General features: G+C 34.7%; 1 protein-coding gene across 1 annotated transcript; it reads left to right on the forward strand.

Moving 5' to 3' along the window:
• The first annotated feature begins 10,202 nt into the window (after nucleotides 1–10,202).
• LOC136414304 (protein cueball-like) lies at nucleotides 10,203–13,418 on the forward strand. The gene is made up of 4 exons (XM_066398224.1): nucleotides 10,203–10,385; nucleotides 10,803–10,943; nucleotides 12,063–12,194; nucleotides 13,286–13,418. Exons 1-4 carry the CDS (start codon nucleotides 10,334–10,336, stop codon nucleotides 13,348–13,350), a joined length of 390 nt encoding a protein of 129 aa, XP_066254321.1. The 5' UTR covers nucleotides 10,203–10,333; the 3' UTR covers nucleotides 13,351–13,418.
• Nucleotides 13,419–14,958: the final 1,540 nt, after the last annotated feature.

Raw genomic sequence — 14,958 nt, forward strand, 5'->3', positions numbered from 1 at the left:
TCACTTAGGTGAGTGATGATTCTTAGATTTACATTTCTGGACCCCTGGATACGTACCTTAATACCTCGATTCTCGAGGAAAAATTACTAAACGCTACAAAATCTGACGAAGTCAAATTCGGTTAAAAATAAAAATTCAGGAGTGTTGCTAGATGAGTTCCTTTATCCGTAAAAACTATTTTAACCTAGTTTCATGGGCTTCAGGGGCATTGTTCACAACTTTACTATAGTAACTATTAGTAAAGGGTGACGTTTCATGACCCCCGAAATCACCGGATTTATGTGGTGGATGTGACTTTTTTGTTGAAGTATTTGAAAGCGCATGTTTACTTTCATCAACCCCGTACGTTGCCAGAACTAAAGGAGGCCATCAGGGAAGAAGTCGCTCAAATCAACGTTGAAATGATAGCTCGAGCAATAGCCGATTTTGTGCGAAGATTGGAAACCTGTATCCAGGCGGAGGGACACCGCCTATCCGACATAATTTTTTCCATGTGATCAAATAACATGTAATAATAAACCATTTTATGAATTATAATTACATTTTTTGTAAAAAATAACTGTGTACGACTCATTTAAAAATCTTCAGGTTCTCGTCGGTCACCCTTTACTTTACCAATATTCATGGGTTTGTGATTTTGGATACGCTTCTAAATAACTCGATTTTAATGCGTTATTACTAAATATCTCGAAAACTCATAAAGTGTATGTCGTTTAAATATCAAAAGGGCATCGTTCAGAATGTTATACACATTGGGAACCGTAAGTAACTTATTAGGTCTTTTAATACTTAATACTACCCATTGAGCTGCTCAGGTTCATTGAAGTTGAAAATTGGTGCAAAACTGGGCAAGTCCATATTTTTCAATTATTGAGATCTCCATGCCGCTATACTATAATCGATGTTGCGCATCTTTTGGTGTAAAAATCAGGCAAATCCACCGCATTTTAACGGCGTTATTACACAAAAAGATAAGCATCAAATAGAGATTGATCGATGCAACAGGTCGGGACTGGTTGATCGTACTTTAGATACTCACTGGTCGCAAATATATCGTTGTTACTATACAGGGTGTAACATAAGTAGGGGTTTTTCCTTTTAACACGACATAGACCTCAAAAAAAAGAACGAAATGTGTACAGATGAGTTTTAATACATTTTTGAATAAAATCTAAATTCATTCCTGCATAAAATAGTAAATTCAATGTAAAGGAAAATGTCCCACAAAAAATGGTCCGTTATTGTAAACATGCAAAAAACATTTAATGTTTACTGTTTTTATGCAATTTACCCGTGCCGCTTAAAAATCGGTCGTGAAGTTTAGCGCCAGGTGTTATTTTGATAAACTATCACTATCGATACTATTAAATTGGCAATTATTGTCCATTATGCAATGCTACTGCACAATAAATAATTAAAGGAAAACCATCTCCTCTAACAGCATGCACAGGGTCGTGATTAAGGCGAGCGACAATTTGTGCACATGAAACCAATGGAGACAATTTCGAACACCTTTTAGTAGTACCTCAAGATATGGTACTTATTAAAACTTTCATAAGCGCATATTTCGGTTGTTTTTGAAATTTCGAAAAAATGTTATATAAAAATATTGTTTAGTTTTTTGAGGTCTATATCGCGTTAGAAGGAAAACCCCTACTTATGTTACGCCCTGTATAGAAGTGTTTGAACGTCTGATATGTTGCGATTTGAAGCGTCTGTATAAATGTGGATATTTTTTATGAAGAATCGGAACCGTATCAAAGTTCGGGATGGGAATATGTGCCCGAACTCGATCAACCATCCACAAGTGGAGGTATACGGGTTATTATTCTACGTGAAAAGTAGAAATTCCGTATTAGGAAATGGTCGGAAGGCGGAGGGTACGTAAATAGAGGCAGGAAGCACCGCCGGAGTGAGGAGCAGTGGGGCAGGAATCTACATATGTGAAAATTTAAAGGCCAACAACAATAACCCCTTACCGCTGAACGAAATGAAGATAAAAGACTGCAAAAACCTTGTGGGAAAACATGTTCCAGTGGCTTACCAAAATTACTATAAAACCGTTTTTGAAGAACTACTAGAATCACCAAGTATCGAATGTGGTACAGATGAAGAGGCCGAGGAAGAAACGAATATGAAACCGATTCTTCATTTATTTAAACAAAAAAACTTGTATTTTGTTATTATTTAATAAATAACATTCGTAGATCAGCTGGACATTTTTATGGTTAGATGCTGATTTGGTGCAAGAAACAGAGAAACAGGCAAGTCCAAATTTTCAAAATCATGTTCCGCCATCATGGGGTGACTTAATACGTACAAATTTTCATTAACCAAACCACTAAAAGATACTACAAGTAACTGTGTTCTTATTTTCATTTTATAAAATGGCGAAGTTTTTTCCATTTCCTGAAAATTTTTTAAAATTGGAGTTGCTCGGTTCTTGCACCAAAGTCTTCAAATTAGCCTAATAATTTTTGCTTGTTTTTTTTTTTTGGTGGTGGAAATTGGTTCATCTTCCGTTCGGTAAAGTACTTTCCAGTGATTTCTCCTAGTGCCTCAACCCCATTCCGTGCCTATCAACGATTTTTCCCGTGTGAGTTTGAGTTGAGTGGCGTGTCGGTTCAATTGCATCATCATTGGATATTTGAACATCAGCGCAGGGCGATTTGGAGAATTATCATGCCTTCATGAGCATGACCGAAGCTACTGCTTGCACATTAATTTAGACGGAACGCAACAATCCCAGGAAGAAATAATGGACATTTAATTTTCCGGGCATTATCTCAAATACTTAGGATCGAAGAATTCCCTAAGTGTGCCTTAGTTGCGATCGAGTTTTCGCTGCTTAACTGGATAATTGCATCTTATCAACAAATTCTGCAAATGTAACAAAGTTACATTTACCTCGACGCATTCCTCGAAAGAAGAGCGAGGACGATCCAGTGCAAGTTTATAGTTTCAAGAACCGAAGCGAGGCAATTGACAATTCTAACTACTATGTAAATGCGGCGTGGGCAAAACGGTTAAATTCTCTCCCTGGTCATTTCATTCTTAAGATTCTCACCTGTTGGTTCTGATTATTTTGCGACTAAAACTCCGGATTTATTGCAGCGGGAAACAAGAAGTGCCCCGGAAAAAAACAGAAAGGGAGACCATAAACACGGTGACTGTGGTGCCGCTAAACCGCTTTTTATTTGACTGTTTTACATAATTTATAATCTTTCGTAATTTTCTCGAACACGGCCGTTTTGTTGAACCTTTGTGCTTGTTACACGACTGATTAATTTAACGAACATGGAACATAATCGTAGCGTCCAGTGTACCAAAGGTATGCACCGTTTTTTCGGCATTTTACGGCCACCGCTCTCGTGAATTATTTTTAGTGTTCCGAGAACGAAAATTCGTGGGAATTAGCTAAGTAAAACTTACTGATTAAAACGGTAATAAAGCGAGGTCTGTCAGGTCACACATTTGACCATAATTAACAACACAAAGGTCCGGTTCTTGATCTTTAACTGTATGATTAATATAGGGTACCGTACACCTCCAGAAGTGTTCGCGAAGCTACTGTATACAATGTGTCATACCAACATTGCGCTAGATGGATAGATGATTCTGCTAGTTTCTCCGTCTCACTTTCAAATCCGAAGTTGGTCTCAGAAACTGTGCGATAAAAAGAGAAAAAAAATGGATTTGGAGCTTCTTCAGGGCAATCCCTCCACGGATCTTCCGCATACCGACGCTCAAACTTCAATAAAATTGTGGACAAATGGTTATTCGTCTAACACGGGAGGAAAGTACTCCTTTTAGGCCCGTGAACGACTTGAAGCCCGACAATCTCGGGGCTTCAAAAGAGTAGAGACGCCCATAACTTACATCAAGTTTCTACAATCACCTTCCGATCACTATCAGGGAAGGTCGGTAGTAGTGGATTCCTACCACTATCGTAATTTTCAGTCGTTTTAATATATTGTTCGTAGCAGCGCCTCAAGGAAGTTTCCAAGAACGTTCTAAACTCTGGAGGGGCGTCATTTCAAATGAGTATTTGCAGGGAAGTTTCAAATATCCGCAAGGGTTCTTGAGACCCTGAAGAGTTGCGACACCATCTACGATTTCGCTTTAACTCTATGCACTACCTAATAATTTATTCCACAAACCCGCTCCTGCCCTAAGGGCTTTCTCAACGAAGCGACACGGCAATAATAATTTAAATTCTAAATAGATGTAAAGTAAAATTGATAGCCGTTTATCCATCCAAGGTGGGTAACTCCCACTCAAACAAATTGTCTGCTGACAATGGTAGGAACACTGGAAATGTATCAGCAACGCAATACTTTAAAATTATTACTTGCGAAGTAATTAAATGCATAGCAATATATCTCTGGTTAACTTCAAGAACCCAACCCACTAAATGCAATGAGTTTCATGTTCTAGCTTTTTTCCAATAGTTGGAGGCAACATATTAATGCCTGAAGGATGCAAATTGTATTTAAAATGCAATTTCTTAGAATAAGAAGGTTAGTACGTAATTATAGCGCTTATTTCTAAGTAATTGTATATGATTAAGTACAAATTAAATTTGATAACTTGCCACGAATGTCGATTAAATACTGCTTTGATGGAGTATGTCTGAGAATATCGCAGTAGTGTCCAGAAGACTGTTATTAAATATTTCATCGTCTTGTTATGTGATGGAGAGGGGATGGTTTCAATCTATCGCACAGATGCTCAGAGAACTAATTTTACATACCCTATTAAAATGAGTCCTTACTGCATCATCATAAAATACAACCAAAGCAATCAATAAATATTGATTAAAATTGATCGGTGTGCCCCAGGACGAAACCATTAACAGGGACCCCTATTAGGTCCAACCTACATCTCATTTGCTTCCTAGATTGTTTTCATTGTTACAGGAATTTACTGAAAAATGCATCCTATTATGTTTCCCACTGCACTAGATAACAATGAAGGTTAATGGAAACCGTTATTTCATTATCTATTATGGGCTTTTGGGTCCATTGTTTAGTTCTCAGTTCCTTATTGAAGTATACAAATTAAATGATCAATTTTGCAGGATTTGGTGGGTGGCATGAAATTGATGAGGAATTGCTTATATAGAATGTTGGGTCCCTCGTAATGATGGGAGAACGCAAAACGGATTCGAACGTAACTTGGGCATCCTCGTCAATTAATACACGTTGAGCAATTAAACCAAAACAAAAATGCAAATCTAGTGTGTTTCACAGGCAAAAAAAATTGCGAACATATTATATATTGCCCCTTAAGTGAGCAACCCAACATACACTCCCTATACAAATATACGCGACGCTAGGGTATACTGTGTTTCACATATTTATGGATCATAACAAATTTTAGTTGCAGAAAAAGGAAACTATCGACTTAAATTGGTAGGTCTAGACCATAAATGGAAACTGATGGAATGGTACGTTGCAATAAGTGCCTTTCATCTTATCTAAATTTCGTTTGGATGCAACCTTCCTGCCGCATTACTCCTTTCAAAAAAGGAGGATGCTGTATTCCTCCTCCTTTTTTGCTCTTGAGTAATTTATTGCTTCAAGCAGTGTTGCTTCTATCTCCGCAATACAAAACCTTATTCTAAAACACAGATTGCCGTGTTTAACCATCATTGATGTTTTCGACTCTAATCATCAACAGATACGATATCCCACAAAAACTTATGATTACTTCAACTCTTCACGTTGCATTCTACCACTGACGACAAAAAGCACCGATCCCTTAGGCTTTGGAGCTTCCAAGTCTCTCAATTAGCGCGGAGCATCAACTTCTCGGAATAGATTTGAAATCAGTGAAGCGCAGGAAAAGTTACCGAACACTCGTAATTTACTTACCACTGTTCTTTATACAAGTTAATTTTGTTAGGTCATTCGAACCGAAAGCTTTAATTATCGGAGAGATTATTTATCATGTTGAGGAATGACTATAAAAGAAACATTACTGCGCTTGATTATGAAATCATGTAGGTATTAATTGCCTCTTGACTTTGATTCTTTGCCTTCGTTTGAATTATTGCTCCTCTGCATCCGTAGGTAGCCGCTCGTAGTTAAATGTCCTACTGACTAATGAACCCGAATGATGTATATGAGGGCTTTATATTTGAATACTTCTTAATCCGAGCTGAAACCATCACCATAAAACCAAATTTGAAAAATATTTAAATCCCTGTGACGCCATTAAATCCACCGCTAATAAATTCACCTTATCTAATTTATCGATTACACAAGTTTTAAGACACACCTCAGCGTCTATAATTCCGAAAAACATTTAAAATATAAGGTATTTAAAATCAAGAAAGACATCTGCAAGTTAAAACGATTATAAATGCGTTAAGGAAATCTTTTACAGATTTTTTTAATCTTTAGAAATTAACATAACAAAGAATTAAAAATGAACCAAGTTTCACTTAAGAGCTTAATTTAATCACCGTTTTATTCGGATTTATGGTTTACGATATGTAAATTTCGACTTTATCTGATTAACTGCTGAGTATAAATTTAATAGAGAAAACAGCCATTATCGCGCTAAATGAGGCTGAGCTGAGGCTCGCTCATTTGGATTTTTACAAATCGAATTTCGGCAAGAGAAATAATTCAAAATGACTTTTTTTGGGGTTTTTTGCAGAGATTTAAAGTGTTCACTTTCTAAACGTGTTCTTCATTTGAGAGGACAAAAAGAAAGATTCTTCGGCCCAGTTGCGTCACGATGGTTCAAAATTCACTTCAGCTAAACCCGACTGGTAATCGAATTGCTTTATAAGAAAAACATTGCTGTTGCAAATGAAACCAATTTTACTCCGATACTATTCGTGTAGGGTGGTTCAACTACCAATAGGGATAATCAAACCGCGTTCTGAACCATCACTGTACAACTAGACCAGGGTTCCCGATGCATTTCTGAGGATTTAAAAGAGATTTTTATATATGTACGTATGGTAAACGCCAAAACAAAAAATCTCACACATCATCTATGACGAAATAATATGGCCACATTGGTTATGTTTATCTCGGAAGCAACATATATGAACCTTATTTAACTATCATTATCTTATGAAGGTAAAAGGTATTAATTATTAAAAATATAATGAATATGGTCATATAGGTACAGGTATATTAAAATATAAATAAAATATAAACATAAATATAGTAAAATATGGTCAAAAATTTTGATGTGACGTCATTTAGTTAAAATTCGATAATTCCACTAAGATGTAAACATGATCACTGGAAAAATTTTAAGCCGACAGGGTTGCCATCAACCGCAAACCCCCGTTTGTTTATGTGTTGATTATTAGATAGATAGAATTTTATTTACTTACACAATAATAAAATTCTTTAATTAAAAACATGTTTTTATTAAATCTTACGACTGACTGTCCTGAAACAAATTATATGTATATCGCCTCAAGGATTTGTTCGGAAGTCTGGCAACTGCGTAGGGCAGCGCGACATAGAACTTTGATGACGTGCGAATCTTTTTGTTTGGCGTTTATTATAGATCACTTTGTCACAATATTAGTTTTTACGAATTTAAGAGTTTAGCTGAATTTTTGAGCGTTCAATTTCGAGAATTTCTGCTCTTCCAACGTTTGAGATTTCCGAACAAATTAAAAACTGGCGGTTTCACAAAAAAAAAGTTCAATTTGAAATTTTTGTGAAAAAAAATGTTATAAATAAACCATCTTGTTCGCAAATTTTTCGTCCTTAAGTCTTCCTATCGTCTTTCTTCGTGGTTCTGGATTTTGCCTCATAAAACGCAAGAAAGATGAGAATATTTGTAATGCTAATATGCATTGATGCTTTTGGTGATACTGCATTCTTGAATACGATATTTAACCTAAATTAGCAACGCATTTCCATCGTTCTTATTTCGTCTGCATCACAATCGACGATTATAGCACGCTGCAGCGTGCCTAAAACGGCCTTTACGATGCATGTATATTTTCTACGGAAACAGTATTATAAATATTCATTTCGGCATGTCTAAAGATTAACAAATTCCTAACATTTCTTGACGCCTAAAAACTTAAATTAGTTGTAATATTGATGCACGTAGATGCAATAAAAATATTTTACAAGAGACTTTAGAACTCTTACAAGATACTTTACGGCACGTCGTGTTTTGTAATACGTCGCACGTGCCTTAAAGGTCTGCATATCTTCAATGTGCGGCTGCAATCTGGTCACTCGGCCTTACATTGATTCTAATTGTAATGTGTTGAAAATATGTTAGGTTTATCCAAGATCCAATCCTTTTCTTGTAGTAGTTTCCTAGATGTGCTGCATTCTTGGATAAATCTAAACTAGTCAGTTTTCGGAAAAAAAAAGAAAATATGCAGTGTTAAAAAAGTCTGACGAAATAAATATTTTCTTTAAAATATTTCCTCAAATAATTCATTCCTGTCAAATCCCGGAAAAGCGTCAGAGCATTTACTTTTGCGTCCGCGAAAATTGATAATTGATTTATAGAAATAGCAATATTTGACGCGTTGCCTCATCTGTTGAATTTAACTAAATTCACTGAAGGGACCTTCATTGAGGGTATCACACAGTCTATCTTACAGTTAAAAAAACTGATAATGACGTCAGAACTTTGACAAATGTTAAATAGAAATAAATGTCAGTTTTGACAAGAACCGATTATGAAAATGTTTGTTTACAGACTTTTTTGACAGCCGCTAATATGTGACAGTTGTTTATACCGTTGTTAATAACATTGAATATGCAGATTGTAAATTGATCAACTAATAAGTCTTAATGTATCCTGAGTTAACCTAAGAATACGAGATTATGGGCGTTTCATACTGGAGTCACGATTTGCTCTCGCCTCATCAATATGCGTCGCCAAGAGATATAGTGACATAGTGATATATGCGTAGATATGGTGTTGATCTCCTCAATACTTCATTAGGTGCAATTAGGAGTTGTCTTCCAAAGGTAGCGAATTCCCGCTACAGTTGTTAAGCTTCTGGCATTAATTAATGCTTGGACCCATTATACGTATATGTTCATTCGCCTGGTCACAAGCCTTCCCCCTAGTTTCTTACTAATCTTAGTACACGGGGTTTTTCTTAAACGTAGAGCGCGAATTTAATGGGGATATGCTTTAAGCCAACATAAGAAAAAACGTTCCTGCTCCTATTTCTAAACACATATAAAAAGCGATATATCATTATTACATCTTTAAACTATCAGACCAATTTAATTAAAGTGCTCGTCCTTTCAAATATCAATGTCGCAGTGTGTCTTTTAAACATATCAGTATTCGTTCGGAAATTTCAGGGGCGGATCCACGGGTAGGTACATAGGGCGGAACTTTATACAAAAATAATGAAAAAAATGGTAGATTTTTGGCCATACGTGAATATGTTGCACACTTTTTCGTACAACTGATGCCACCAAAAGTTTGATTTTGCTGCCGCCATTTTACCGAATCAAAAACCTCCGCATAGTCGAAAAACGTAAAAAGTTCTCATGGAAACACATTCTGATCTTTGCCTCGATCTTCAGCGGACGTAAAATGCGGAAAAATCATCGGATTTCGTAGATGATACATTCCACTCGACGTTGAATCTCATTTTTTCAACTTATTTCAAATGGAAACTTAACTCTGCACCGCCTCTTCTGCCCATTTGAGCGACGCGGTCATAAATCTCATATTACCCAAATTTTAATTAAAAACAATGGAAATTTACCGATTTGACAATCGTTCGATCAATTAGTCCTGATGTTTACTCTTCCAAAAGATAATCTCCATTCAAAAAGCAATAAAAAATGCACCCGTTCATTTTAATAACTCGGTTCTCCTTGCCCTTTTGGAACCCTTTATATCCATTATCAATAAAAGTAGCTGTGATTTCAAACTAGGATGTTTAACGCAATGTACAGAGGCCAATGATCTTTGTTATCACCAAAGACAACAAAACGCATTGCAGTTATCGTTTCGGGGCAGTGGCAGGACAGTGATTCGTTAAGGAAATGTCGAAAAATGCGTTGAAATTTGGGATAAATCAACCTTAAACGTACGCACGAAGAGTTCAAAATTTCGCCCAAACTCAGTTGGTATTTTATAAAGTGTATTTTATAATTTGCTCGTGTAGAAATACGTGTATGATACGCTACTGAGTTCATATGAAATCGGAATCATCAATAATTGTAAAGAAATATCTTTAAAATAGTTCAGGCTCGACCGCCTGCAGTGTGGGTTCTTTAGCCAAATTCATGTAATCAAGTTTTTATCATTTCCGACAATTTAGGTTTAGTTCAAATTTTGCTCTCCTTCGAAGATATTAATGAATATGTTTGTAAATAGTTGGATAATTGGCACAATTTGCATTTGCATGGGTAAGCAGCATTGTTTATTTTTGCAACATTAACAGGGTTTATTTGTAGATTTTAACGATGATTTGTAAATTAATAATTACGTATCAAACTTGCAGCTTGAATCATGTCCCAATAATGCCTTTGTGTGCACCTTTACCGGGTGCTAAAAAAATTTTTTTGCTGACCACCATCGATTAATCCTTGCGCCTATTGGGCTTAAAACCAACCGATGTGAGCATCATTACAGACACTTACATCTTGAATTCCTCATTGGCTAAATCCAAACCTATTAGCGTCAATTAAGTCACCATAGTAGAATTAAGCCGATTTCTACATTATTCATATGGTAATCCGGGAAATTTTAGTGGAATTACGACAGTATTAAAACCGAGTGATAAAACAAATAAATCCTCGCAACATTTTTTTCTTTAATTCCAGCAATAGGACACTGTTGGGCTTGTGAAACTGGACAGGCTAAGCAGGGATGTTTAATAAGGAACTCGGCGTGTTCCTGTGGATACGGTTGCATTTCGGATTACAGATACGACAATATCCAAGAATGCCAAGCCGCTTTGAAAGGTAAAAAATGTCTCCTTGGGCTGGTAAAATTTATGAGAAGTATAATTTTCAATGGAAATGCACGCAGATCTTTTTACAAGAAGGGTTTTGAATTCTTTTGTTACGAAATCAGATCGTTTCTCATTAGAAGACTCATTCTATCCATCGGACTATTATTACACCAAGAATGAGTGCGTGAGACTTAAATTTTCCAGTAGTATTTTTTCATTTTTTAACTGGAATGCCTGATTTTTAGTCGAACAGATGGATAATGAATTCTCATAATAATAATCAATTACCTCAGTAATATCATGCTTACCATCAATTATCATTATTTTAAGTGATAAAGGCTAAATGAACTGCGGTCATCAAGGGTAATAACCGAAATCAAAAAATGTAGGTCACTTACATATTTCCGCTGATAAAATTTAATATTCTGTAATCACGCACTATAAAATTATGAGTAATTATAAGATAACTACAACAATTGTATTTTCAATAGTAATTTTCACCTAATTTGAGCCTCAAAAAATGAATATTTTTATGAAAAAAAAATTCTACAAAAAAATTAATTTGAAATCCTGATTTGAGAAACTTATGGAAGCAAATGTTCAAAAAAATGTCCTTCCTGCTCCTAACACGTTTCAACTCTTATTCGAAAAGAATGATTAAAAAAATTTTTTTTTCAAAGAAATAATGTTTTTTTTTTATTAGATAGAAAGATTGTTATGAATTTTAAACAGAATATGGATTGCAAAACTTTTCTAGAGAAAAATGCATTAATTTCGACTATCTAAAAAATTGGAGAAAAATCAAGGATAACTCTGCAGCAAAACTTCTAATAACAAAATTGTTCAAATAAAAAATTAAGGTTTACAAGGATCTGTAAAAAAATACGAGGTCGCCATTTGGAAAAAAAGTTGCCCTTGAAATTACCTTAAAACAACGCCTTTTTGGCTCAAAATCACTATCTTCATAACATGTCCTCCTCTTTACCGGACAATTTTTATTTGAAACTTTTTTTGATACAACGTATCATTTTTGAGCAATCGTCAATCACAGCTTTAAATGGGACACCCTGTATACTAATAATCAATACGGGTGCTTATTTTCGTAACAGTTGTGTTAACCTAATTCTAGGGAAAAAGAAGGACATCTGCAAAACTAACAACCCTTGTATGCACGGTGGAACATGCATCCAAATCTCTCAACAACCGGGCTACAAATGTCGATGTGAGGGAACTGGATTTTTCGGCATGAGGTGCAATAGAGGTAAGGAAATTTAGTTGCGACGTAGTCTTTATTTGACTAGAAAATTCATTTTCTGCGAAAAATAGTTTAAGTTTGGAATTTTCAACGTTTATACAGAAGTAAATAAAATTCATATGAAGTGAGTACTAAAATTACAAAATAGAAATTTGCAAGCAAATCTGTTTCACGGTCATTCCATTGGTTGCAATTGTTTATTACAGTTAGAGAATGAAATTTTGCATAACCAGGAACAAAATAAAGCAAATAATTGTCAACATATGGAATAAAGTAGTAAAAACTTGCCCATTTTTGAAGAGGGCAATTGTGAAATCACTTTCTGCAGGTGCGTCAAAATGTCTTCTTCACTAGCGCCTTTTCATTAACTAAAAAATAATAAATAACATTTTAAATTATATTTGACTGTAATTTATCTTTCAGAACCATCAAAGTTTGTATCATAGAAATGAATATGAAAAAGGGAAACAACTACTTAATTATGAAATGAAAAATTTCAAATTAATATTTATTTTTGTCCAATGTTTTCTAATCTTTTTTTAATAATAACTTTAATAGTTTTGCAATATAAATCAAAGTTAAACATAATTTAAAATTTTATTACTTAAATTTATTTAGGGAAAGGGCACCTACAGAGAGTGATTTTAGACATTCCATCCGAAAATTGGCAATTTTTCCAAGTATCTCATATGTTGACTTTAACACGCATTTTAGAACCAAATCTAGTTTCTATTATCTGCTTCTTTATGATTTTGCTCAATATCGCTTTCTATCTATTTGTAGTAATCAATGATAACTGATGGAACGGCTGCACAGCCAATTTGCATTTTGTAATTTTGTTACTTAGTTCATATTCATTGTACCTACTTTTGCGTACACGCTAGAAATTCCAAGCTTAAACAGTTCTTATTTCAACAGTTTTAAAAGTACGTTATATCATGACTTCTAAGGTTTGATTTTGTGTCGAATATCAAGCCCTAAAGTCTAAAAAGTTTTCTTACTTAGACAGATGATTTCTCTTTTGGAAGGCATTTGGAGATTTAAAATTTTATTTTAAAAAATTAATGGGAGATGAATAATCGACTTTGCAATTTCAGCTTGCCCCATACCAGCAGCCGGCAGAGTTGGAGACATCGTTCCGTATGAATGTATAGTAATATAAAAATATGGTTTTTAAGTATTTATAGATGTACAATTTTTTTGAATAAAAGGATCGTATTGCACGTGAGAGTTAGTTTTTAGTTTTAAGATGAAGGAGTATGTGAACACTGAACATGTCTTAAAAACTATTATGAGCTTTAGATCAATTAATAAAATTAAAAAATACAAATTTAGGTTGTTGATACCGATAGTTTTACTACCATTGTTGTTGATCGGAGCTGAATTTATTGTAAATTGAATAATTTTTAGTATTGTAAAACAGAACATTATTCTATCGTTGAGAAGGTTGAAATGCTTCTAGTTTATGGATTTCATGAGGGAAATGGACCTATGAGTGTCAAAGTCTATTGTAACAAATATCCAAATTGCAGAATTTCGTACCATTAAACTTTCGCGAGTATTGAAAGGCAACTTAGAGAAAGGGGTAGTTTTAATTCAAATAATGTAATCGAAGACGCCAACGTCAAAAAATGCCAAAAATTGAAAAGAAAAGATATAATACAATTCCGGTAGAATAATTATGGAAATGGAATGTACCAAAAAAAAAACATTCCTAATCAAGTTCCCAATAATTCCCAATATAAAAATAAATGGTAAAAAAGTCTTCAGTAGGTCCATCAAAAGGAGGAATTGTTTATATTTTTTTACAAATATTCAAAGTTACCCATATAAATTTGAAACATACTATTAATAAAAATTCCGAATTCAAGACAATTTGACGAAGGAAAAGATGCCACTGCAGGATCTTGACACGATGCTTATGGCTATTGTTCGTAAGAGAACTAAATTTTAAGCTCACATATACTATTCAGCCCTCGAAGTTGTTAAGATTTTAACACACGGAGACAAAATATTAAGGTTCATAGTTGTTATGTTATGTTGATGTTTACAAAGGAGTATGCGAGACGTGACTCATACACTCGAAAGGCAGGAAAAAGGAGGAATACGATAGGTACACGTAATGGCAGAGTGGTATCCTGTGGGAGTAAAGCATATATTAATAGTAACGAGGTTTTTTTACTTTTTCCCAAGTTAAGAACCATATTTTTTTTCAAAACCTTATATTCTCTTACAATGTTTTATTTCGTCGGAATATGTTTGCATAATGAAACTGCTACCTTTAATTCGCAACTTTTTGCCTATTTTACTAACTATCGAAACATCACATGTTACTTCCTGTCGCGCATCGTTTCCAACACCGATCAGCTGTACCTTTACAAAAGGCAGGTAGTACTGATATCACTTCGTAAACGATTTAATCGAATGGGTAAGTATTCGGAACGCGACTTGCACTAATAATTGGGAAAATCGGATTTCCTTTTATTTTAAAAATTCGTGAGGTATGTTATTAGTGCATCCATGACTTAGTTAATAAAAGCGGGTGGTATTTAGCTGCCATTTCGTGAATGCAAGTGAATGTTGCTGACATGATTTTGGCTCACGCTTTTGGTACTCGAGGATGAATTCTGATTGTTGTTTCTTGTGATTCACAGTTAAGTTTTATCAGGTTAATGAAATCGCCGAAATTATAATTTTAGTTCAAAGTCGAAATTATTTGCAATTTTGGCTTTTTTGAAATGTACTTGGAACCATCTACGGGCGTAGCCGA

This window comes from Euwallacea similis, chromosome 17 (genome assembly GCF_039881205.1).
Source record: "Euwallacea similis isolate ESF13 chromosome 17, ESF131.1, whole genome shotgun sequence".
Lineage (NCBI taxonomy): Eukaryota > Metazoa > Arthropoda > Insecta > Coleoptera > Curculionidae > Euwallacea > Euwallacea similis.

What these genes read in the sequence shown, in the direction of transcription:
- LOC136414304 (XM_066398224.1), top strand. Translation starts at nt 10,334, where the DNA reads ATGAATATGTTTGTAAATAGTTGGATAATTGGCACAATTTGCATTTGC. An exon ending in ATGCCAAGCCGCTTTGAAAG is followed by an intron (nt 10,944 to 12,062) that starts GTAAAAAATGTC and finishes ACCTAATTCTAG; the next exon opens with GGAAAAAGAAGGACATCTGC. An exon ending in CGGCATGAGGTGCAATAGAG is followed by an intron (nt 12,195 to 13,285) that starts GTAAGGAAATTT and finishes TTGCAATTTCAG; the next exon opens with CTTGCCCCATACCAGCAGCC.